Below are 24,371 nucleotides of genomic sequence, written 5' to 3'. Positions count from 1 at the left end.
TGCTAGATAAGACCCTTATGCCTCGTTTGGGATTGTTTATAGTCCTTTGAAACTCTGTTGAAAAAAACTGTTAAGTGTTGAGTTAAGTATTAAATGTTGGGCTCTATTAAAGTCCATTAAAATTAGAAAAATCCTGCAATGTTTTCCTCAAAAACCATAATTTCTTCTCGACTGAACAAAGAAAGACATCAACATTTTGGATGAAATGGTGGTGAGTAAATTATCTGGATTTTTCTTTTAAGAAAATTGACTAATCCTTTTACATAATTTTAGATGCGCAAGCAATCATCTAACAACCCAGAATATCCTAGCAACTGCATAGAAACACGTTGGTAAAACTTACCAAACACATAGCAAACATAAACACTAAGTACAGTACGCTGATGAGCTTTGTATGTACAGGAACCATTGAAAAACATGCAATCATCCATAAGGTCGTTAAAAGCACACAAAATTAAAATAAAAATATGCCTGTATTTTACCAGAGGGCAGCATATAAAACGCTTGCTTTACGAGTTAACAGCAATTTGTTCTGTTTACTCAATTATTTTCCTGAACTCATTAAACAGAAGCAGAGCCAGGCTCATTTCTGTGTTATATGACCTAATGCATTTGATAGTGATATTGGGTAAATAAATGATTATCCTTCCTGCTGCTTTTGAGAGGAAGTGCGTACCCAGAATAACAGAGTTTTTATTAACATCCTTTATGAACTGTGGATTCTGGCAGCCTTTTTGTCCCTGGATATATGTCTGGACACAGACATCATATTACTGGAATGCTTAATAAATAATCCAAAGTGCTGTTTGGTAGTCCTTATAAGATATGCATTACATGTATGCGTTTTGAAGGCTTTTTTGATTTCCTAATGCAACTGCATTCAAGTTATGCAGAAGTAACACCCATCACATTGATGTTGCAAGCACAATGAAATACATAAAGTACTTTTTAAAAGTGTACTGTCCCAGTGACAGCTTTTAGGAAGGTTTTGAAAGGATGTTGGAAATACGGTGCATTTATGCATGACTATCTCAATGTCAGTCTCAAAATAACTCAAGGCTGCATGGTCACCCAGAAATCATCTTTGGAATGTCAGACAGCGAAGGCCATCATTCTTAAAATATGACTTGGATGTTACAGGAAAGATAAATTATGTCCACTGAACAAAGAAACATTTTGTTGAGAAACGCTGGAATAATAAAAACAGGAGGAGTGCAATGACTAAACAATGAATTTCTTTGTAGTAAGTGTGGTAAGTAGCGCCATCCGATTTGGATTCCAGTCTCCACCTTTCTTTCCTTACAATCTCAGTAACAAAAATCATCATTTGATGTCCCAGTACATTCAAAATATACAAACAAAGAGACAAAATGATTTTTTCCTTTTTTACAGTGTGGTAGAGCATTGCATCAGCAGTGCAAAGATTATGGGTTCGATTTATAAGAACAATGCATACTGATACAGCATGAATACACTGTAAGTTACGCAAGTGCCTATATACTTCTGCATCGAGTCTACGGTGTAGCCAGACGCGCACCTCTCCAAAGATGCATCAACGTGTCAATTCTACGCAGACCACAAGCGCTGTGATTGGTCTGCTAAAACCCCTCCCTCTAATCCAAAAAATCGAATTTCTTCATATGCATTTCCGCATGCGATGGACCTGCTGTATCATGCCCGTGGACATTGCCTACTAGCAATCTGCATGTGTTACTGCACATCAGTGCGCACAATGAGGTAGCCTACGCCGTAAAGGCTATGGCACAGGTCCGACGCAGAAATATAAATCATGCTTAACGATAAATGCGTCTGCCAAATGCATAAACTAAAACTTTAAATTGACACTGCTTTTTCCATTCAACATACGTAAATGGGGACTGGCGTTGTCAGCCAGTATTTTTCTAACAACTAACATCTCAAAGAAACTCAAGTAGATTTGTAACGACATGAGGAAACGATGACAACATTTTCAATTTCGGAAAAACGGTCTCTTCTCACATTATTCAACGTTCACAGATGGCCGATCTCATTTGTAAAGTAATAATTCCCCGGAAAATGAAAATTCTCATGATTTACTTACCCTCATGCCATCCCAGATGTATATGACTTTCTTTCTTCAGCTGAACACAATTTGAACTAAATTAAATAATATCCTGGCTCTTCTTTTGTATAAATAAAACATAATTAACACAATGGAGTCATTTGGATTACTTTAATGATGGATCGATGTGATTTTGGAGCTTTGCCATGTTGACCACTATTTAATGGCATTACAAAGCCTGGAAGAGCCAGGATATTATTTAATATACACTCACCTAAAGGATTATTAGGAACACCATACTAATACTGTGTTTGACCCCCTTTCGCCTTCAGAACTGCCTTAAAGCATTATTTAGAAATGTTGGCTCATATTGCACAAAGCTCCCGTTCCACCACATCCCAAAGATGCTCTATTGGGTTGAGATCTGGTGACTGTGCAAGCCATTTTAGTACAGTGAACTCATTGTCATGTTCAAGAAACCAATTTGAAATGATTCGAGCTTTGTGACATTGTGCATTATCCTGCTGGAAGTAGCCATCAGAGGATGGTCATAAAGTGATAGACATGGTCAGAAACAATGCTCAGGTAGACTGTGGCATTTAAACGACACCCAATTGGCAAGAGGCCTAAAGTGTGCCAAGAAAACATCCCCCACACCATTGCACCTCCACCACCATCCTGCAGAGTGGTAACAAGGCATGATGGATCCATGTTCTTATTCTGTTTAGCCCAAATTCTGACTCTACCATCTGAATGTCTTAACAGAAATCGAGACTCATCAGACCAGACAGCATTTTCCAGTCTTCAACTGTCCAATTTTGGTGAGCTTGTGCAAATTGTAGCCTGTTTTTCCTATTTGTATTGGAGATGAGTGGTACCCAGTGGGGTCTTTTGCTGTTGTAGCCCATCCCCCTCAAGGTTGTGCGTGTTGTGGCTTCACAAATGCTTTGCTGCATACCTCGGTTGTAACGAGTGGTTATTTCAGTCGAAGTTGCTCTTCTATCAGCTTGAATCAGTCGGCCGATTCATCTCTGACCTCTAGCATCAACAAGGCATTTTCGTCCACAGGACTGCCACATATTGGATGTTTTTCCCTTTTTAACACTATTCTTTGGAGTTCAGGAGATTGTCTTGACGAGGACCACACCCCTAAATGCATTGAGGCAACTGCAATGTGATTGGTTGATTAGATAATTGCATTTATGAGAAATTAAACAGGTGTTCCTAATAATCCTTTACGTGAGTGTATAATTTGACTCTCTAATTTGAAAATTCATTTTCATTTTCCAAACATTCAATAACACCTCAAGAGTAAGAAACAGGTTTATGGAGGCGAGCATTTGCCTCCTAATCTCTGCTCTTTAGTGCTTACGGTATCTTTACTGCAATCAAAACAAGCCAAGGTGCTGATTTGGGCTGAACGGTGACGCACTTCCACCTCCACCATGCAGGCTCTTGCTCCCTTTCCTATTAGCTTATGGTCAGACCAGGAAATATCAATAGGGAGCAATTATCTTCATTATTTTTACAAAGCTCACTGGCCCCAGCAAAGTACTGTTATGCCCAAATGAGAGGAGGTGAAATCGTCCCGGAAATGATCCAAACAAATTTCAGCTCTAAAGGAATGCAGGTGCTTCCCGAAGCAGGTGAACACTGTAAGTAGTACAGCCCTGATCTGTAACTGTAGTATGTAGCCATGAATAAATAATGCGATTGTGCAATTCCACCGACTGTGCCTCGGCATAGGAGTGACAGGATGAGGTCTGGGTTTAAAAATCTGGGGTCATTTTGTGAGGATAAAATTTTGGTACAGGATTTGGTTCTGCTTTTGTTAATCTGCTCCGCTGTCTTGGTGGACTAAAAGAGAATAGGATCGAAAATTCAAAATCGGGTGAGCTGCCTTTATGTGCAGCTGCATTAGGGTGATAATGTGATTTATACCGTCCCACATATGCAATACGTTATTATGTACTTTTACTGTTTTGTATGATCAAATAACTGCTTAAAAATACACTTCAGATGCTCATTTCTAATGTTGGGGTTCTTTAAGGCTACCCAAAGATTAGATTTTACTCCTATCACTAGTTTGTCATTTAGGAAGAAGAGCTTTCCACTTATTATATTAACAAACATAATTTCACAACACATCTTATGTTGCAGATTAATTATCATAAATCTTTTTTCACTAGTAAATGACTTATGAAGGTTACAGTATATTACCACAGCACAATCATCCCTAATCTAAAAACACCCCAAAAAATTGATTCTTTGCCAAATGACCCCCTTTAAGAACATTGCATAAATCAAGCTACATTTTTGTGAATCAATAGCCTTTTGAATAAGTACAGACATTTAAATATATATATGACAAGGCTTTTGATCCCATAATCCTACAATTGCAGCCACGCCATTTTTCAGCACCATAATGAAAGAATACAGACACAGTGTCAATACTACAAATAAAAGCATCAATTCGAGCTGTGAATCTGTGATAAAGTGAATCTTTGTTTAAGTATGCGTAAGATGTAACACCTAAAAGAGGATTTGTGTCGACTGTGGAGAGGGCTGAAGACTCCCGGGGTAAAATTTTACAACCCTCCTCAATATCCAGAGCAGTCCCCCACGGTGGTCTCTGGCCATGTAGGCGCTGTACCAAATGATGTAATCGTACAGAGGATCTGATTTACTTTGGCTCCTTGTTGTCTTATTATTTCAAAAACTATATTAGAGAAATACTAGCTGGGCAGGGGAGAAAAATATACACTTTTCCTAAAAAATCACTATGTCTTTTAATGCTTTTAAGGTTATCCTATCATTAGAAGACTTGGGTTTCTCACCTCATATTTATTCTCAAGATCTAATCAAAAGCAAGTCTAAATAAAAGACTCAAATCTAAAATATCAAAACTGCTTGTTTTTACGTATTAATTAAATATTTAGTATCAATTGCATTTATTTCAAGAGTTAAAAAATGAGCGGCACATGGCGTTTTTTTTTTTTTTTTTGCAGACACATGTATTAAATGCTTTTTGCAGATGTAAATGATCACACAGGCCTTAACCATGTACAAAAGAATGCTATACTGATTGTTACAAATGATTAAACTAATAACTAAATAGACAAATATTAAAAAATAAGGGTAACACTTTACAATAAGGTTCATTAGTTAACATTAGTTATTAACTAACATAAACAAACCATGAGCAATACATTTGTTACAGTATTTATTAATCTTTGTTAATGTTAGTTAATAGACATAAAGCTTTAATTGTTTGTTTATGTTAGTTCACAGTGCATTAACTAATGTTAACAAGATTTTATTCAAGTATTAATAAATTCTGAAATTAACATTAACAAAGATTAATAAAAATGCTGTAAAAGTGCAGTTCATGGTAACTAATGTAGTTAACTAATGAATCTTATTGTAAAGTGTTACCAAAATAAGGTTATTTTAAATATCTTAAGAAACGTTTTTACACAGAACAGCCTAAAAACGTACATACGTTTCATTTTTACTACGCTCGCTAGTATGGTTATTCTTAACCGCTGTATTCTGCTGCTTATGTTTTTTCTGTGTTTTTTCCTGCATCTATTAATGTAAAGCTGCTTTCAAAACTACTGATCATGACTACTACAATTATATAAAATTGTTTGAACTAAGCTTTTAAATTCACAGTCAATTCATTAATACCTGCAATGAAAGGGGCAGAGTAATACAAATGGAGCAATACTGCCCCCCAGGGGTAACAAGGAGAATTTCAACCATTCAGGTACAGTCTGAAACCATTAAATTACACATAAAATCTCTAAAAGAAGGGAGATGAGTGACATTATTTTCACACATCCAGTCCACACATCCAAGACATATATCTGTAATAAATTGTGTTTCAGAAGGGCGCATTGCTAGCCTGATCCAACCAGACTCTCGTACATTCATTTCATTTGTACAGAGAGTCTGGCCACGCTCCATTGCAAAGCGTTACTTCCGTTAAGGATGGGTCCTCTGTTGAAGTTTAAAAAAAATATTGGATCTAAAAGTTAACCCGGACCATGAGTTGACGTTCTTCAATTACAGAGAGAAACACATATTGTAATGGTCATGGGTTCAAACCCAGAGAACACACATACTGATAAAAATGTATACCTATTAATGCACTGTAAGTTGCTTTGAATAAAAGTGTCTACCAAATGCATAAACGTAAATGTCATGAGAAAGGAAATAACTAAAATACTGTCTAACTAGACAGTGTGGCAGAAAGCCTTTGGTTCACTTGGGCACACCGTGTGTTTAAATACTATACTATTTTAATGTCTTTACTGCCTTTCTGGTCCGTGAAAGTTGTGCGTTGCATTGCTGTCTATTGGGGCTCTTGGGTTTCATCAAAAATATCTCTTTATTTGGGTTCCAGAGATGAATAAAGGTCTTACGGGTGTGGAACGACACAGGGGTAAGTAATTATTGACAATTTTTCTGTGTAAATTGCCAGTTATATGATGCACTGCATCTTTACTGCCATCTAGTGGAAGCTTGTATAGGATTTAAAACACACAATGAGTCCCAACTAATCATTTGTATGCTAACATCCTTCAGAGATGTCACTCTTCTTGAGACAAAAGGACTCACCTTTGGTTGAACATTCCTCTGAAGTTATAATTGGCTCTGTAGTTGGGAATTGGTTTGGGGTCCAGGGGTCTATAGATGGCTGGCTCCCCTCGCTTCATGGCTAAGCCATTCAACTCCACGGTAGGAGTGATACTGCCTGAAAAACAGCATTGCATTTGATTATCACCAATTTACGAAGGACTATCTTAATATTTTTGGATAGTTGTTGAAGTCAGTTACATGCCAATGGTCATACGATGATGATAAATTATACCTTTATACCTTATAACAAAGTAGAATGATGCATGACCGTCTTGTATGAAATGTAGGTATGTAAGTGTTTGAATAAACGCACAAAAGAGGTAAAAAGACATCTATAAGATAAAAGTAATGATGCACAACTACTATAAAAAACAACTTATTGAAAATCAAGAGTTTTTCTGAGGCACAGAATCAAAGAAAATGTAGCCAACAAAGTAAACAAATGACAGAAATGACTGTAAAAATTGTAAAGAACAAAAAATGTTGAACTAAAACTGATGTGTCCACAACTCACCTAAATCAATATTTACCATATAAAACATTTATATTTTTGTTAGCATTTAAAATTAGGGACACCGTCTTATAAATTATGGAGGAATGGAATTTATTGTTTAAACTAAACAATAACATTTTAATATTTTATATTTCTATTATGTGACAACTGTTTTATAAAAGCAATAACGCACTCAAAACACATTACATATTGTTATTACCATCATGCCTTAAGGGTTTGCAGTCACCCCACACCACACATTGTTACCCTGTATCTATAATCACAATATACCATGACTATTATTTCTTATGTCTTTATAAAGCAGACAAAAAAATGTTTAAAGGCAAAGCCCTGTGGCATATTGTATACTGCGGGTTGTTGTTCATGATATCACGAGATGATGATACTGCCTGGGTTGCTACTGATATCTGCTTTAGGTGATCGGGGTGGAGGCCGGGGAAGGGTGCTCTCATTTAGGGCCTTGGTTGCTGTGGAGTGCTGGGCCTTTTTAATGCTGCTGCCCTCTGCCTCCCAAACCTGGTTCCCCAAACACAGCTGGACTGAAAAGAGCTTAGCATACAGACAATACACCAAAAGAGAATTCGTAATTCATGCTTAACATGTAAATAACAGTGTGCCAAGGTCAGAGTAAATATGTGACCCTGTCTGTGAAATCCAAGATAAAGTCGCATAATCTTTGACATGACCTTTCTCGGTCAATATTAAAGGAATAGTCTACTCATTTTCAATATTAAAATATGTTATTACCTTAACTAAGAATTGTTGATACATCCCTCTATCATCTGTGTGCGTGCCCGTAAGCGCTGGAGCGCGCTGCGACGCTTCGATAGCATTTAGCTTATCCCCATTCATTCAATTGTACCATTTAGAGATAAAGTTAGAAGTAACCAAACACATCAACGTTTTTCCTATTTAAGACGAGTAGTTATACGAGCAAGTTTGGTGGTACAAAATAAAACGTAGCGCTTTTCTAAGCGGATTTAAAAGAGGAACTATATTTTATGGTGTAATAGCACTTTTGGGAGTACTTCGACTTGCCTGAAAAGTCCGCTCCACTTCTCCCTCTCATAATGGGAGAGGGAGGGTGTTACTGCGCCAAGTCGAAGTACTCCCAAAAGTGCTATTACGCCATAAAATATAGTTCCTCTTTTAAATCCGCTTAGAAAAGCGCTACGTTTTATTTTGTACCACCAAACTTGCTCGTATAACTACTCGTCTTAAATAGGAAAAACGTTGATGTGTTTGGTCACTTCTAGCTTTGTCTCTAGATGGCAGCGTTGAATGAATGGGGCTGGGCTGGGTGCTGTCGGGGTGTCGCAGCGCGCTCCAGCGCTTGTGTGCACGCGCACAGATGATGGAGGGATGTATCAACAATTCTTAGTTAAGGTAATAACATATTTTAATATTGAAAATGAGTAGACTATTCCTTTAAGAATCAGTATCGAGCATTGGCCGAAATCGGTACTCGGTATCGACTGCAAAAATCCTGATAGGATCTTTGACTCACGCGATTCACGATTTTCACTGCGCAACGTAACCATTGCAATCAACGCTCACTGCGCTAAAACTTTCCAAAGTCCAAAATGACGTCTTCATCAGAAGCTTGTTATTACAGTTTATAATGTTTGAAATGTGAATATTTTCCTACGAAATCGCATCAATTACCCGTAGAAGACCTTTATTACCCATTTAGCCATGTAAATTACCTATGTGAAGGATAAATGCACTTTTTAGGGGGTTTAATGACAGAAGTTGCTTCCTGATCCCGGTTTTCTACCAATATAAAGCTTGGAAGAGCAAAGACATTTACTAAAATAACTTCAAATGTGTTCGTCTGAAAGATGATGACATTAGGGTTGTGACAATTAATCGGGCAAATGCGCATTTTCTCAATGAATGAATTTGAATGAATTACGGTGAAATGCCGCCACATACAAAAGCCAGAGGGTGCTTTCGTACAGAAACTTCATTTGTGCCACAGAAGAAGTATCATTACAAACGCTATTCCAGGAAATATCTAGAGGCATATTTATATCGCTGTTCTTCAGATTGTTTCAGGTATTTTCATGATAGTAGAGAATATTTTGAATGATTGTGTTTGACGAGTGTTGCATTTTTTTAAAATGCACGTTATAAACGAGTCAAACTCGTAGTGATTTCAGATTGATAAGGACTTCCTACTGATCACGGAGCCGTAGTACATGCACAAGCTGTGCATGAAACACTGAATCGGAGCCTTACGATTCAGAATCGATTTTAGACAGGTCTTTTTAATGCCAACGCGATGCATCGATGCACATCCCTAGATGACATGTGTATCTCAAATTGCTTGGAGGTGAGTACATCATGTGTAATTTTGATATTTGCCTGTAGCATCCCTTTAAGGACTTTTAAAAGAAAAAATATTAAATGTCACATTACTTTTGGCAATGTCACTTCAATATCATTAACAGACACCATAGCCATTATACCTTAGCATGTGCAGGCCCTTTCTCATTCAGCAGCTTGTACTGAGGTTGAATCCTGTTGAAACGGGCTAACTCATTCACCAGACACATGGGAGTTTTCTCTTTAGGGTTTGCCATGTTTTCTTGAGGAGGGCCTGTCAAAAAATACACTATTTAATTGCGCTCAGCTTAAACAAATGAGAAAAAACAAACAAGTGCATGACAATCGTACAGTGGTGCCAGAAATTATTTGGATAGTAATGCCATACTAAATAAAAAATATGAATCTGACTGCATTAGATAATAAAATATTAAACCTAGTAGCATATGGAAGCAAAAACTGGAGCTTTACATGAAAAGTTCCGATGCAAACCCCTCTAAGTGCATCCGACATGTTTTCTTATAAATTCTATTTTTTATCAGACTCTTAATGGTTTCTGCCAACAAACCAGTATTTCTGAATGGCCTGAAGCTAAAGTATTCAAGTTTGATAACTAGATAAAATGTGTTGAGAACAATGTGTTAATATTATTATCTAATTTGTAAGGGGTTTAGTGGTTTTTGCATCTAAGCATAATGTTCATAATCTGATATTAAACCTAACTGAATCATACAGTAGTTTCCCAGACGGGTTTAGATTAATCCAGGACTAGGCCATGGTTATATTAGGACATTTAAGTCGTTTTTACAAACATACCTTACAAAAACAATACTGGTGTGCATCTTGAGACAAATGGCACTAATATATGTTAAAAGAGGGGTCAGCGCATGTTTTAATTTAAGACAGCTCAAACATGCATTTCAATCTGGGACTAAGATAAGCTCTGTCCGGGAAACCGCACCACAATGTTATCTGTCCAAATTAACTGAGAACACACCTTACTGGCTTTTGTGGACACAGTACATCCATTGTTGTAACTATTATTATTTATTGGTAGAACCACAAAGAAATGGTTACATACTTCCTGGTTGGACCTACATTTGGATCAGCAACAGCAAGTATACAGAAACTTGTACCTGGTGGGCTGGCTGGTACAGTGGAGTCCACAAAGCCAGAGACAGGGCTGGGGCAGGTGGGCGATGTGGCTGGCACTGTGCCATTGATGGTGGGCTGCTGCAGACCCAGAGCTCCTGGGCTGGGCATGGCCACAGAGGGAGCCACAGGGGACAGGCCAGGCCCAGACAAGGGGGCTGATGTCTGCACTTTCACTTGAGCCATGCTCTATCACTGTTAAAAACAACAGTCATAACATTTATAAAACTGAACATAATACCATTAATGATTTATTTTTCTAAAAAAACCAACACTCAATTTGATAGACTGCAGTATTGTGTAGACCAATTTTTCTAGGACGTTATATGACAGACATGGTCAAGGATATGAAATGAAATCAAACAGGATAAGCTGCAGGGCATAGAAAGCAAACTACTGACCACGTCTCATTTTTAACTCAGCAAGACAATATTTAAAATTCTTGTCGGCCTGTCATATCAGTTGCTAATATCTATATTGATATCAAATATAGGGGGAAAAATACAATAAACACAAAAAGAAGCACACATGCATCAGCTTATTAGTCTCATTGCCTCTCTCTGGAGCAGAGACACCGCATGTAGACAACTTTAAACAAGATTTACGTTATATTATTAACATTTACTAGATAAACATTAATTTGCTAAAACATCTAAGTAACTGAGTGGCGCATCCAGTAAATCGCATGCATTGTGATTCTGAGGTCATGGGTTTGAATCCCATGTGAGGAGTGCTTGATGATCTTTGTTGCATCTTGGGTGCTTGTATGGTGCTGTCTGCACCTTGGGTGCTCGCTGTGCCGTAGATGCTTGGCCCAGCATCACTGCGTGCAGTTATATTCTATTGTATCCCTGAGCAAGACACTTAACCCCTAGTTGCTCCAGAGGCGTGCAACCTGTGACATATATAGCAATTCCAAGTCCAAGTCGCTTTGGATAAAAGCGTCGGCTAAATGAATAAGTAAATGTCTGTGGAAATGAATTAGTTATTCATTACCCCAGCGAGCTATGGCAGTTTGATACAGTTAATGCATGAGATAAACAGCGCTTTGTCAACAGCAATTTCATTAGCATTAACCACAAAATATTATACCATGAAAAATACCATGCATTGATATACAAGTTGTTTTGTTTGTTACTTTCCTGACCATGTATTATTCCAGTGATATTATTCATTAAATTAAAATTATTCTTATTTATTACTAGTTATGCAAAGAAGGAGCGATTGTTATTATTAAAGGGGTTTGTTCAGTTCAGTAGTGTTGTAGTAATTGTCAAAAACAAAAAATTATAAAACGATTCAGCATATCGGTTATCAGGCACATAAGCATCCAAATATTTGGTATTGGTTATAAAAAATCAGTATCGGTCGATCACTACATTACATATTAACCTTTTTGTTTGTTCTTGTTTTATATTTCATGCATCAAAGTATTTTAACTTAACCTGAAACAAAAATAAACAGCAGACATAAAGACTCCAACTCATGACTTATTAATGTCCATGACCTTTCATGTTGTTAATGCTTACTGGATAAGTATTTAAAACGTTTTTCAATTTCTAGCCAATTAAATATTTCAGACCCAAGCATAACTATGAAACACATGAATATCCTCTGTTAGGATTCATTACATTTCAATGACATTTTCCAGGAATGGGAAATACAATTTTACGATTCCCTAATATTTCCAAGTCTTTCATGACCTGACATAATGCCTTAAACACACAACATCAGACACACACAACATCTATACTATCTGTTACAATAAAATATCGAGTGTTAAAGTTTGACACACGATGGTTTCGACTAGAAGTCAGCATCAATCCAGAGTAGACTGACATTTGACAACTACTATCCACCCTGTACAAGTACACGTAATGAGAAAAAAAGCTTTATTTGTGCAATAGCACTAAAATGAGCTCACAATCTCTCCTCAGCTGACTAACGTTATTGTTTCTGTTGATGATGGCACCAATGAATAAACTCAACACAACACAGTGTTGTGGTGTGCTACGGCTCTTCAGCAGTTTCGTGGATTAGTCTAGAGCTGTGTTTAAAAATCTTAACGAATAATTGAACGAGTTTATGATGCTCAAAAACGCTGTCTAGGTTGGTATCACTTAGGATTTTAAAACACAGCCTTTCTCTTTTAGCAAGCAGGCCACCGGCTCTGAACTCAGCTGTGCAGACATCATGGCTGAACGACTAAATAAACCTTTATATCTGAACGATGCACGCGGACTATGATACGACTAAACAACCAAACGACACATCGCACTTTCAACTGCAATCCCGAATTCATCGCTATTTCAAACGACAAGGCATTTCGTTATATTTCTTTACCTTCGTCCAGGGCCAGACCCCAGTTACACCTCCAACATTGGCAAACACTAAAGAGAACTGATGATAGGAGCAAACCACCGCGGACATAGCGCGATTTTCTTGCAAAACCTAACGCATAGGTGTTGTTGTTTACATTTATAGGAGTAAGGTAAATTTTATGTGTTGATATTTGCATGTATAAACATCAGTAGAGGTTTTGCAAATGTGGTAGACTTGTTTCAGGACAGCGCGACAATAGCGCACCCCTCCTCTGTCGCGCAGATGGTGCGTTCCGGGGTCCTGATCTAGAGATGAATTCGTCCGCTGTACATTTAAACTCCATATATAATATCCTAAAAATATTAAATACTTTATTATATTTTGGTTAATTAAATTTTTTATCAGTGTGTGAATATTTGCATATTTGTGTTAGAACTATTAGTAATAGTATAATAATATAAAACAATATTAGTATTATAATATATAGTAACGTAGAAATGTATTAATAATATGATTCATTGTTTTAATAATATGCTATTAGTGTAACCGTATGGTTTATTGTTTTAAAGCATATTTATGATGTTATAAATATTGGGATTAAAAGGTTAAAAGACACCTCAATGTCAAAGTGTCCCAATCTACCCAAATTCACCATAAATGGTTATGCAGTCACAAATGTTTACAACTTACTCAAAAACTGCATTTTTATTCTTTAAATTAACAGGCACAACTTACATTATTTGTACATACCAAAAAAAATCAGAGTTAGAAAAACAATATCTTCTATTACCTTTGATTATTCTTTTAACTTGCAAACCAAAGTATACAATCATAAAAACTATTGACAACCAAGTCTACATAACCATACAGTAAGTGGATACACTTATTGACTTCCTTTATGGTAACAAAGTGTCACACCACACATTCAGTTTAGCCCTGTTTGTATTTCTACACATTTTCTTTCAGTAGTAAAAACAAAAACATGAGAAACAATATAAAGTATCCTGATTTTTTGTGCAGGGAAAAGCAAGAATAAAGTCCACAATTTCGCTCTACACCAGCACATTCACTTGGAAGTCTAAATACAATGTACCACATCATGGAAAAAGCCAACCAACTTTGGAATATTCAAGTATTTAAATGGATGGCTAAAACATCTTTGGAGTGTATAAACTTATAACCAGATACCTTACATTAAAGAAATTCAACTGGGGAAAGAAAATATGAATGCATGTTTCATCTTAGAAAACAGTCAAATTACCCAATAATTCTTGACCACAATCTTTTTTTTTTTTAGAAAAGTGCAGATGATCCAAAAATGATCAAATATGTGCTCTGGAATAACATTTTTATATAGATCATGCTGCTAATCTACCAACGTTCACTTGCAATTTTAAGTTGAATGCATACATTTTGAAACACGCATATTTTGTATGCGTTACCGGATTTTTAAATTTGTCTAAAGTATGTAACAGTCTTTAACAGAAAATATAATCAAATGGAAATGATCTGTTAGGAATATTTTTCTTTAAAAATTACCTGAGCCAGACAAGTATGACCAGGAGATCCTTGCGGAAAACACAATTTGCAATGACTTCCATACCAGTTGAGAATAAAAAAAAACAATTTCCCAAAATTAAATAAGCCATCTACTACCAAACATATTGCCATTCATTGACTCTTTTTATGACTTGACTAAAATAAAACCATACTATAATAAACTTAGGAGAGGGTATTAAGAGGAAGAAACCTTTAAAGATGAAAGAGGATAAATGGGACTGGAGTTTTTGTCTCAATACAAAACATATAGAAACAAAATAGAAGACAAAACTTTAATGCCAACATACATGACACATTACCAAACTCTTGTTGCTTTAATCTGCCAATGGCAAAACTACAAAAAACACTGGATTTACCCTATATGGCAGAGGTATGAGTTGGTAATGTTTAAGGTTAACTCTTGGTTTTGTTACTAAGGGACACATTTAGTGTCCTTTAGCTTGACTGACATGAAAATTGCCATTTGCAGTCAAAACTTGAGATGAATAACAAAGTTGTACCATTCTTAAACTAAACTATTTACAGTGGACTGTCAAGACCTTTTTACAATCTATGGACTTACCGGCCCCTCCCCATCTATTTCGGTAGAACTGCAGGTCAATGCATGACAATGAACTTTTCATTTCTTAAATCATTTCACAGTGCATAATATTTCAGTAGGAACAACAACATAAACATAAAAGCAAAGGGATTAAGATTGTGACACTACAACCCTTTCCAGATTTGTTTTGGATTTCTCATTACTCAACTATTTGGATTTCTCATTCTTGGCCAGATACGCACACATCTTTGTTATTGCACGAGAGACATGGACCTCAAAACATACCAGTGGTAAAGATTAACAGGAACATGTGTGGTCCAGGACAGAAATAAAAAAAACTCCTTTTCGACAAATCTAACATTTTCCCGTACAAACCCAGGACAGGTCCATTTCCAGTCGCTTGGAGTTTTCCATTCTTCATCAGTTTTTCCTTCAAACATGCATCCAACTGGCTACTGGTGGTAACGCAGCTGAAATCACCTCTCGTGTTTGTGGTCTGAGTCCATGCTTGTAATCGGAGTCCATGGTTACAGTTCAGAGACCATGTTAATTTATTTTACAAAAAGTGCTTTTGTCAGTAGGACTTCTTTCCTTCAACAGTTCAAGAAAGTTCATATTAACAGGTATCATCTGTAAAGAGAAGGCAGCTGTGATTGTAAACATTTCCATTAAAATGATGTTTATGTAGTGCTGATGAAACATTAGTGCTCACCATGGTACCACCATTTTGTCTTCTTTGGATTTTTATTACACGTCCGTACATAAAAGGAGTTATCTGGAGGCCGTCTCTGAAAAAAATATGTTCTTAAAATTACTTTCAAATATTTGAATATTTAAACCCCCAATTAAAAGTATGTTGTGGGTTCAATTTGGTAATTAATAAATAAATAAATATTGTTTCCTAGTTTAAATATGCAAAGAAATCCATTCACTGATTATTTCTAGGGCAGCAGGATAAAAATAATGAAATATTGAAATACACATACCGGATTTACCCTTAAAGGAATAGTCTACTCATTTTCAATATTAAACTATGTTATTACCTTAACTAAGAATTGTTGATACATCCCTCTATCATCTGTGTGCGTGCACGTAAGCGCTGGAGCGCGCTGCGACGCTTCGATAGCATTTAGCTTAGCCCCATTCATTCAATGGTACCATTTAGAGATAAAGTTAGAAGTGACCAAACACATCAACGTTTTTAGTTATACGAGCAAGTTTGGTGGTACAAAATAAAACGTAGCGCTTTTCTAAGCGGATTTAAAAGAGGAACTATATTTTATGGCGTAATAGCACTTTTGGGAGTACGAGTTGATTCAACAAAAACATTTTAAGGCAGCAAAGTATTTTTACAGTGTATAGACACCATTTCCTTGCTTTTAAATCTTAAAGACTGTCCATTACAAAAAGTCAAGGTTGCGCCAAGTTAAGTAAGTCCTATAATTAGTAAGCCATTGATATTGAGAGTCACCACACATTGTTGGGGGAAGCAGGTAATGTCTTACTACAGTAACTAACTAACAAAACATCTCTCCAGTATGTCCCAAAATAGAACCTCTATCTTTAGCGAATTCAAATAGACACTTTTGTATATTCATATGGACTTTTTAACACATAACTGTATACTATACTACAACAAAATCACACTTACCTTCTCTTTGCAGCTAGACAGCATGCTAATAATGCTAAGACAGACAGATTGCACTGAAAGAGCTGGTGACCAGTCTTCTGTTAAGATGGACAGGCAGATGTGGCCATTGCTATAAACGTGAGGATGAACAGGTATATTGTCTCCTGTGAACATTACCTGTCGAAAAAGAACACGCATACAGAGTGTTTTCATCTCTATCCAACAAATATGGCACATTATATGGCCAAAATTATATGGATACCCCATACATGCCATACATTTCATTTTAAAGGGACATTTTAATTTTCCAGCTCTCCTAGAGTTAAACATTTGATTTTTACCGTTTTGGAATCCATTCAGTCGATCTCCGGGTCTGGTGCTAGCACTTTTAGCATAGCTTAGCATAATCCATTGAATCTGATTAGACCACCAGCATCACGCTCAAAAACAACCAAAGAGTCTAAACATTTTTCCTATTTAAAACTTGACTCTTCTGTAGTTACATTGTGTACAAAGACTGACAGAAATTAAAAGTTGTAATTTTCAAGGCAGATATGGTAAGGAACTATACTCTCATTGTGGCGTAATAATCAAGGACTCTGCTGCCGTAATATGGCTGAAGGAGGCACGATGATATTACGCGGCACCTGAAAATAGTCCCCTTGGTTACTTTCAATAGCAGGGGACTATTTTCGGGCACTGCATAATATAATTGCGCCTGTCGCTACAATGATGTTTGAAGTTTGCTACACACCACAATGTCACTGTATAGCATTCTTCTTTTGTTTTTCACAACAACAAAAAAAGACGACATGGGTTAGGTACAAAAACGTTTTTTTTGGGGTAAACTATTTCTTTAATACAGAAAAACAGAGAAAGACAGTGCTTAGTCTTCACAACTGACATGAAGCCACTAGATTAGCACACGGAGACAGCCGGATAAATGAGTAGCCAGATCCGGACTTACACGAGGAAAACCACAGAGCACTGGGCTGTCTTGGTCAGCAGAAAATGCAAGCAATATCTGACGTCTGTCTGACTAAATGCACTTAATGCACATAAACTCTGATATGGTTCCCAAAAAAGTTTTGTCACATTCACTCTTAAGTGCTTTGTCTTTTAGCACATTTAAAAATCCATGCGTACAGTATATGCTCAAAATAACAAACCACTTCCTCCATCCACCCTTTATATCAGCTTTAACCTATCAACTTCTGTTATGTTGATGTCAGCCGTAAAGGTTTCTGAATCCATACATTCATATTGTTCTTATCCCTAACAAGCCTTTTCATATAGTGAGCTTGTTCATCAAATTTTGGACTCTATAGTGATCTGCTATTTATAGCGGGACTGTTATGTAAAAGAAGATTGGATTGTTGAGTTAAGCCCTCAAATGTGGTCACTAAATCTGCACCCTCCACGCTAAAAATGCTCTTACTTGGACTGATTCCTGTATCTTACTGCAGTAGGTGCATTCAGGGTCAGAGACACAGATGGTGAGAGCACTAAACAAAGGATCAGGGCATTATAAAGACGCATTATAAAGACTTTAGTAGAGCATTTAATATCAATTTGTAATAGTGGAGTGGCTGCTATTTGTATAAAAGGTTTAAGACAACAATAATCCTTGTAACAGGTCGCCTATATTGCATTAAAATCACTCAGTCAATCTTGATAACGCTGCTACAAAGTACTACTTAATTAATTTAAAGTACTATTGGAAGTGAGTATATTATTTTGTCCGACTTGTAAAAAGCATTGTACCTACCTGAGGTGAGTCAAAAGGATAACGACTACTGAATTTAAAAAGAAGCTGAAATTTCTCCCCTTCATAAAGAGTACCAGAGGCTCCTTCCATATCCACAATCCATCTAGAAATACAAATTAAAACACAATTAATAATGTGGAATTTTGTTCTGTTCAGCAAAAAGTAAACTAACAAAAATAAGTATTTATAATATTTATTTATAATGGATGGTTTCTTTTAGCCATAAAAGACCAGAGGAAAGCTACACAATGCAAGGAGTTGTTCAGAAAGTAACAAGATGACAATTAAAGTTTAGGACAAGACAGTAGCAACATTTACAATCTAAAAAAAGGACTATATGGAAAGAGTACATTTTCAGGGGGTCAATGACAGCTCTTTCCAAGCATTAGCAATAATAATCCCATCAAATATTAGCCATCTACGTCAAAGCTAGACTTATTTATGAAAAGTCTATAAAAATGAACCAATCATGAAAGTGAAGTACACATGTCACTGAAATGTTGGGCTTGTGTTTAATTACATTTACAACTTAACAACTTTACAGGACAGTGGCTCTCCAGGACCAGGAATGCCCACCCCAATCTAGATTATGGATCTCCAACGTTATTCCTGGAGGGCACCTGACCCGTCCTGCATATTTTAGTTCCAACCCTACTCACACCTGCCTCTAATTTTTAGGTAGCCCTGAACAACTTGATTAGCAGGTTCAGGTGTGTTTAATTGGGGTTGGAACTGAAATGTACAGGACAGGTGCCCTCCAGGAACACGTTTGGAGACCCATGATTTAAATAATATTAAGAAACATTTGTCCAAAACAACAAAAACAGCTAATATCTCATGTTGACAATGTAACCTACAATGAAAATTAATTTCTTTAAAATGATACATTTTAATTACTATAAGAATAATCCACTGTATCAAATATATTACGTGAAAGGATGAAAGCAAAAGTAGTCAAAATTGACACAAACTATTACACTGTAAAATTGACTAGTTATAAGTTGCTGTAAATTATAAAAAAGTTGTATTAACTTCATTTAAAGAAAATATATTTTTTAATTTATACCAACTCCTCACTAGTCAAGAAAATTTTAATGAATTGATAATTCAAGTTGTTTAAACTTAAAAATGTAAGTACAACAATGATTTTTTTTACAGTGTAAACTTAAAAATATATTGAATTTAAAACATTATTTTGTACAGAATAAAATAAAGGATATTTTAAAATGTAAAAAATTGATGTCAGCCAGTTAAAAGTTTGTGATTATTTTCATATATTTGTAAATGATATGTCAGCTTAGTCCTGTTGTAAATGTGTCCCCTGTTTAAAAACCTGTTTACCTCCCTGCATAGGTTACCATGTTAGCTCAGCTTTTGCAAAAATACTGTACTCATCACTCATTATGTTGTCAGTTTACAACATGATCAACTGCTAACAAAAACATGAAAGTTATGCAATATACCAAAATTAGATAAAGTAACATCAGCAATGTTAGTTTCCTGCCACAACATCATCATATATCTGCGGGGGATTAATATGGCCAACAGTCCTGAAGGCACAGCGGAAATATTGCAAGACCACCAATGCTGCGTCTGCATAGCAGCTCATATTTCTGCCTTGGATTGTATGTGACTTATGCATTATTTTTGACATCATTATATCACAGAGAATACAAGATAGTTTTAAGATCTTATACATTTTAAAAATAGCTGGTCTAAATAGCATAATGGGTAAATGTTGGACCCAATTGACCCAATGCTGGGTTGTCCTTTTTTAGAGTGCACTTATAAAATAAGGTAAATGTTAGGGGATGAAAAAACTGCATAAAAATGTATCTTAAAAATGCATGGGCAGCTTAAAGGATGCTTGAAATGTTGATGAATTTATGCTGGGGAGGCTATAGTTCCCTGTGACAGACAGCTTTGATTTAATCCACGCATAACTGACATATTTACATCACAGGAAAACCCTCTTTTAAAAACTTGACAGACCACACTGAACATACAAAAAAAGACAGGACAAACATGTTTGGCAAGATGCCACACAGCCACTTTCTACTTTGCATGTTTTAAAAAATCTAAATATGCATCAGATAAAGGTTACAATGCTTACAATTCGATACTAAATAAAAATAGCCACTCATTGCACGTGTACATACTGGTATACATAAAAGAAACAAATGTCCTATTATCTGACAGTTCCTAAGCTTTAGTGTTGAACTCTCAATCATTTATTTAAAAGCATTGTGCATGGACAGTAGCGATAACTCATCTTTTCTTTTAAACGTATTACATACTAAAGATATTACGCTAGGCGTGCCATTTAAGGCAAGACTGGTTATACGTTTTACTATTTAGTTAGGTAATCCTTCCTAGAAAAATGGTGATGTAGCACATTTTGATACAACTAGATATTTCAGAACAAAATTAAACCATAAAAGTCCAAACAGAGGCCAGAAAGGTTTGTTACAGCAACACTACCCCATGAAGCTGTCAACCCTTTAATTTTTCATTAGGCTTAGCAGATATACTATACATTGAGCAGGCTAGCTGATAAACTGAGACAGCCTTACAAATGACACCCAGTGGAAATAAGCAATATAACTATGTTCAAATGGATTTTTAGGGACTTTTATATAACAATTACCACTGGAAGTAAGACAACCCTACTCAAAAAGGCTTGCAAAACTCAAGTCATGTATCTCTTGAGAGAAGTCCCTGATGGTGGACTATGTCAGAGAGGTAGCTGGTCAATAAGTACCCAGCGATGAAACACATGGGTATAACATTAAATAAAGACGTTCTTACTGTGTGATGGTGTTTTGTACGCTCTTCTCATTGAGTGTCATTCCAGGAGGAGGATCATTCTGCAAGGCTAAAAGTTCCTTCTGTAACCTCTTCTGTTGAGAATAAGCATTGAACGATGAGAAATAACAGAAAACAAAAGAAGAAAAAGCATTTGTATTAATTATCTAAATAGTATCTGCATCTTTTCACTAATGTTGACATGACTTTCTACAGCAATTAGCTGGTACAATTTTTAGATGACATTTAATGTCTAGTAGGCAGCTGACTAAGTGGACAGCTACACATCTATATGTACCTCTTACATATTATATAATATTTGTACATAAATAGAACGATAACAACTTAAGAACTGCCATACTTTGGCTGTTTTTATCTTTCATCTTTCATTACTAAATGAATACAGGTTAATTTCATTCAAATAGCCTATGCTATTTTTCTGTTTAAAGATCCTGCGCTTGTCACCTTGTAAGGTTGGATTTGAAAAGTAAAACTGAAGAAGTCAAGATGTACAGAAAAGCCGATTTGAAAAAATACCCACATTAAGATAACTTAAGATATGCATTTTAATGACATTGAATGTGTTCATGATAAAACAGTAGTTTATACGAGTCCTCCACGCCAGCTGTTGCTTTTAAAGCCTCGATCATTCTCACTCACCCTGACAGCTCGAGCTCACCGAGGACAAGTTATGGTTTACAAAACAACCCATCGCTATTCGACAGTTTTATTAAGCGTATCAACCAAACACCATTCACACTGTTAGTGACAATACACTCGACACCTGATCAAAGTGATTGATAGATTAAACACTGGATGTCAGCTGTGATCTTACCTGCATCGACGCCATGATGGATCCCCCTGCATCAGTGGCGCACAGTAACGCAAGGCAACGGACGTCACAGTCACGTGACACGCGAGCGGTGTATTGCTGCAGCGCTGCGCAAACCGAACGGCGTGTTGCATCTAAAAACCGCGGGAACGCTACTGCTCCCGATTAGCTCTCGCGGTACTGTGATGTCATATACCGATCAATCTGCGCAGCAGCACATAATGTACACACCTCCTTAATTCTGATGCTAGCAGCCTGATCGTCCCAAATCAACCCTGTAACTTATTTCCATTTGACATAGGCAAAATATTTATGGTGTTTATGTTTAATTTTGACATTTTAGTTACACACTAACTCATGCATAATTTCTTATTAGAGTATTAATTTATATCTGAATAGACTGACCAAGTAATGGCTGACCATTATTTTATAAAAAAAATAGTAATTTAGCAGGATCGGTCATAGTTTTGTTAAAAAAAATTCTTCTGTTTAGTATTATCAATAAGGTACTTTATTAGTGTATCTTGCATTTAAGCGAAAAGAGATTTGACGGCGTACCAATCCACTCCTCTATTGTGCCATACACAAATCATCTAATTTGTTTGGATATTAAGAACATATCACCTGCTGAGAGGTAAATGTATATTATAACTAACAGTAATTAATTATACACAAACCTGCAGAGATTTTTTAACTGAAGGGAATTTTGTTACAAAATAAAAAATCACAAAGACATAGAGCTTTAGATGTAATATGTTTGTTTAATCTTTGTTTATTCTCAGAGCAGAATCTACTAAGAAAATGGCAGCAGACTTGCAAATACAAAATAATTAAGACAGAACATTTTTTAAACGTTGCATACAAAACACAAATTATCAATTTAAGGTGGACCAAAATGGCAAGCCGTTGTTTTCATAAAACAACAACACAAAAGGTTTAATTATAAATATACACTCATAAAGATATGAATATAATGGCAAATAACTGGCATGTAAACAGACCACAGTATAATACATGCTCCATTTCTAACTAACAGTCTAGGAAGTTTGCAGCCATCAGTAGTTCCAAAGCAATCTCAGGAGCGATTGGAAATTCTGGGATTTCTGTTGAGCTGTTGGTGAAGCGAACTTTGTATGTAAAATACATGCACACTTTGGAGAGAACGTGAGATGGGATCTCCCGGAAATTTACTTCATTGGTTTCATTTTCAGCAAACTGACCTAAAGGGTAAATAATATAATAACAGTATAAATAGAAGTGTAACATGACATCAGCTATAAATCATTGTGTTGATCCAAATACAAATGTCTCAGAATGTGTATTAAAGAGTATAATACTTTTTTTTTTACTTTTTGCAGGTTAACATATGCATAATGCAGTTGGATGGAAGAATTCCACAAAAAACATAACAGCTGGACTGTGAACAAGTATCATCCTCACCAGGTCCACTCAGCATGGCTTTGATTGTGCCAGAGGTTAAGGCATGCTCTCTCTTTGCAATAAACTCGTGCCCATCTGAAGATATCAACTTAACATACATAGCATCTGGGCCCTCACAGCCACCATATGTCCTCTCTTCAACATCTGCAGGGATACAGAGAAAAGCTATATGAACCCCTTCAGAAGATATTGTACTGTCTAACTCATGGGTATCAATTATAATATTAAAATTAAATGCACTTACAAATATAGAACATGATTTTAGAAATTCTTATTTAATTGTAGATAAATAAACGTTTAATACAAACCCATTGTTTCACAGACACTGTCAAAGAGATAAATTCTTGAAACAGCAAATGAGAGGGAGAAAGAAACTTGAGATTAGACATACTATTAAACAAAATCATTTCAGAAGATTAAATATAAGAATACATAATTATATGCAAGATACAAAATAAACTTAAAAGGCGAGCAGGTAACCAAAACGTGTAAGTTAACGTTACACCGACCCATAAACTAGCTCGTACATTTGCTACATTACAAAACGAAAGCATTAACTGCTTTCGGAAACATATTTTTGAATGTCTCCTTTGTTCACTTGGTGGATCTAATAATCATATATTCAATTCTATATTGTGAATATTAATATATTAAGTGTACAACAATTATACTTACCACAAATTTAAATCAAGTTTCTTGAGAAATACAGGCACAGGATACAAACAAAAACTTCCGGTTCACGTGCGTGTCTAAAAGTCCTTTAGTCTTTATCTTTAAAAATATTTTAACAATGT

The 24,371-nt window shown here is 36.0% G+C and overlaps 3 protein-coding genes across 7 annotated transcripts in view; all 3 read right to left on the bottom strand.

The window, feature by feature from the left end:
* Nucleotides 1-13,176, bottom strand: part of stau2 (staufen double-stranded RNA binding protein 2) — a 132,302-nt gene extending 119,126 nt beyond the window's left edge. For both annotated transcript variants that reach the window (XM_055181359.2, XM_055181361.2), the window contains exons 1-5: nt 13,023-13,176; nt 10,664-10,874; nt 9,671-9,801; nt 7,589-7,748; nt 6,665-6,800 (exon numbers count right to left, since the gene is read on the bottom strand). In XM_055181359.2, coding sequence (XP_055037334.1) covers nt 6,665-6,800; nt 7,589-7,748; nt 9,671-9,801; nt 10,664-10,865 — 629 coding nt within the window. In that variant the 5' untranslated portion in view covers nt 10,866-10,874; nt 13,023-13,176. The remainder of the gene's footprint in view (nt 1-6,664; nt 6,801-7,588; nt 7,749-9,670; nt 9,802-10,663; nt 10,875-13,022) is intronic.
* Nucleotides 13,177-13,691: 515 nt separating this feature from the next.
* On the bottom strand, nt 13,692-22,262 carry ube2wb (ubiquitin conjugating enzyme E2 Wb). Of its 4 annotated transcripts, none has more exons than XM_055181654.2 (6): nt 22,141-22,262; nt 21,309-21,400; nt 18,501-18,603; nt 16,754-16,909; nt 15,815-15,890; nt 13,692-15,732 (listed from the first exon to the last, which is right to left on the bottom strand). In XM_055181654.2, the coding sequence occupies exons 1-6, from the start codon at nt 22,153-22,155 to the stop codon at nt 15,719-15,721; spliced, it is 456 nt and encodes a 151-aa protein (XP_055037629.1). In that variant the 5' UTR covers nt 22,156-22,262; the 3' UTR covers nt 13,692-15,718. The 4 variants fall into 4 exon arrangements, with proteins under 4 accessions (XP_055037629.1, XP_055037630.1, XP_055037632.1 ...); XM_055181655.2 differs by having other exon boundaries at nt 21,309-21,397; nt 22,141-22,193; XM_055181657.2 differs by lacking the exon at nt 22,141-22,262 and adding an exon at nt 21,966-22,103.
* A 616-nt stretch (nt 22,263-22,878) lies between these two features.
* eloca (elongin C paralog a) lies at nt 22,879-24,347 on the bottom strand. Its single transcript, XM_055181658.2, has 4 exons — nt 24,253-24,347; nt 23,886-23,920; nt 23,578-23,721; nt 22,879-23,357 (listed from the first exon to the last, which is right to left on the bottom strand). Exons 2-4 carry the CDS (start codon nt 23,887-23,889, stop codon nt 23,167-23,169), a joined length of 339 nt encoding a protein of 112 aa, XP_055037633.1. The 5' UTR covers nt 23,890-23,920; nt 24,253-24,347; the 3' UTR covers nt 22,879-23,166.
* Between the last annotated feature and the right edge of the window lie 24 nt (nt 24,348-24,371).

The sequence above is a fragment of the Misgurnus anguillicaudatus genome, chromosome 25, assembly GCF_027580225.2.
Source record: "Misgurnus anguillicaudatus chromosome 25, ASM2758022v2, whole genome shotgun sequence".
NCBI lineage: Eukaryota > Metazoa > Chordata > Actinopteri > Cypriniformes > Cobitidae > Misgurnus > Misgurnus anguillicaudatus.
This window is presented reverse-complemented; position numbering and strand designations above follow the sequence as displayed.

What these genes read in the sequence shown, in the direction of transcription:
- ube2wb (XM_055181653.2), bottom strand. Translation starts at nt 21,894, where the DNA reads ATGAACACATTCAATGTCATTAAAATGCATATCTTAAGTTATCTTAAT. An exon ending in ATCCTTTTGACTCACCTCAG is followed by an intron (nt 16,910 to 18,500) that starts GTAGGTACAATG and finishes CTTTTTCGACAG; the next exon opens with GTAATGTTCACAGGAGACAA. An exon ending in TGTCTAGCTGCAAAGAGAAG is followed by an intron (nt 15,891 to 16,753) that starts GTAAGTGTGATT and finishes TATTTTTTTCAG; the next exon opens with AGACGGCCTCCAGATAACTC.
- eloca (XM_055181658.2), bottom strand. An exon ending in AGCCATGCTGAGTGGACCTG is followed by an intron (nt 23,358 to 23,577) that starts GTGAGGATGATA and finishes TTTACCCTTTAG; the next exon opens with GTCAGTTTGCTGAAAATGAA.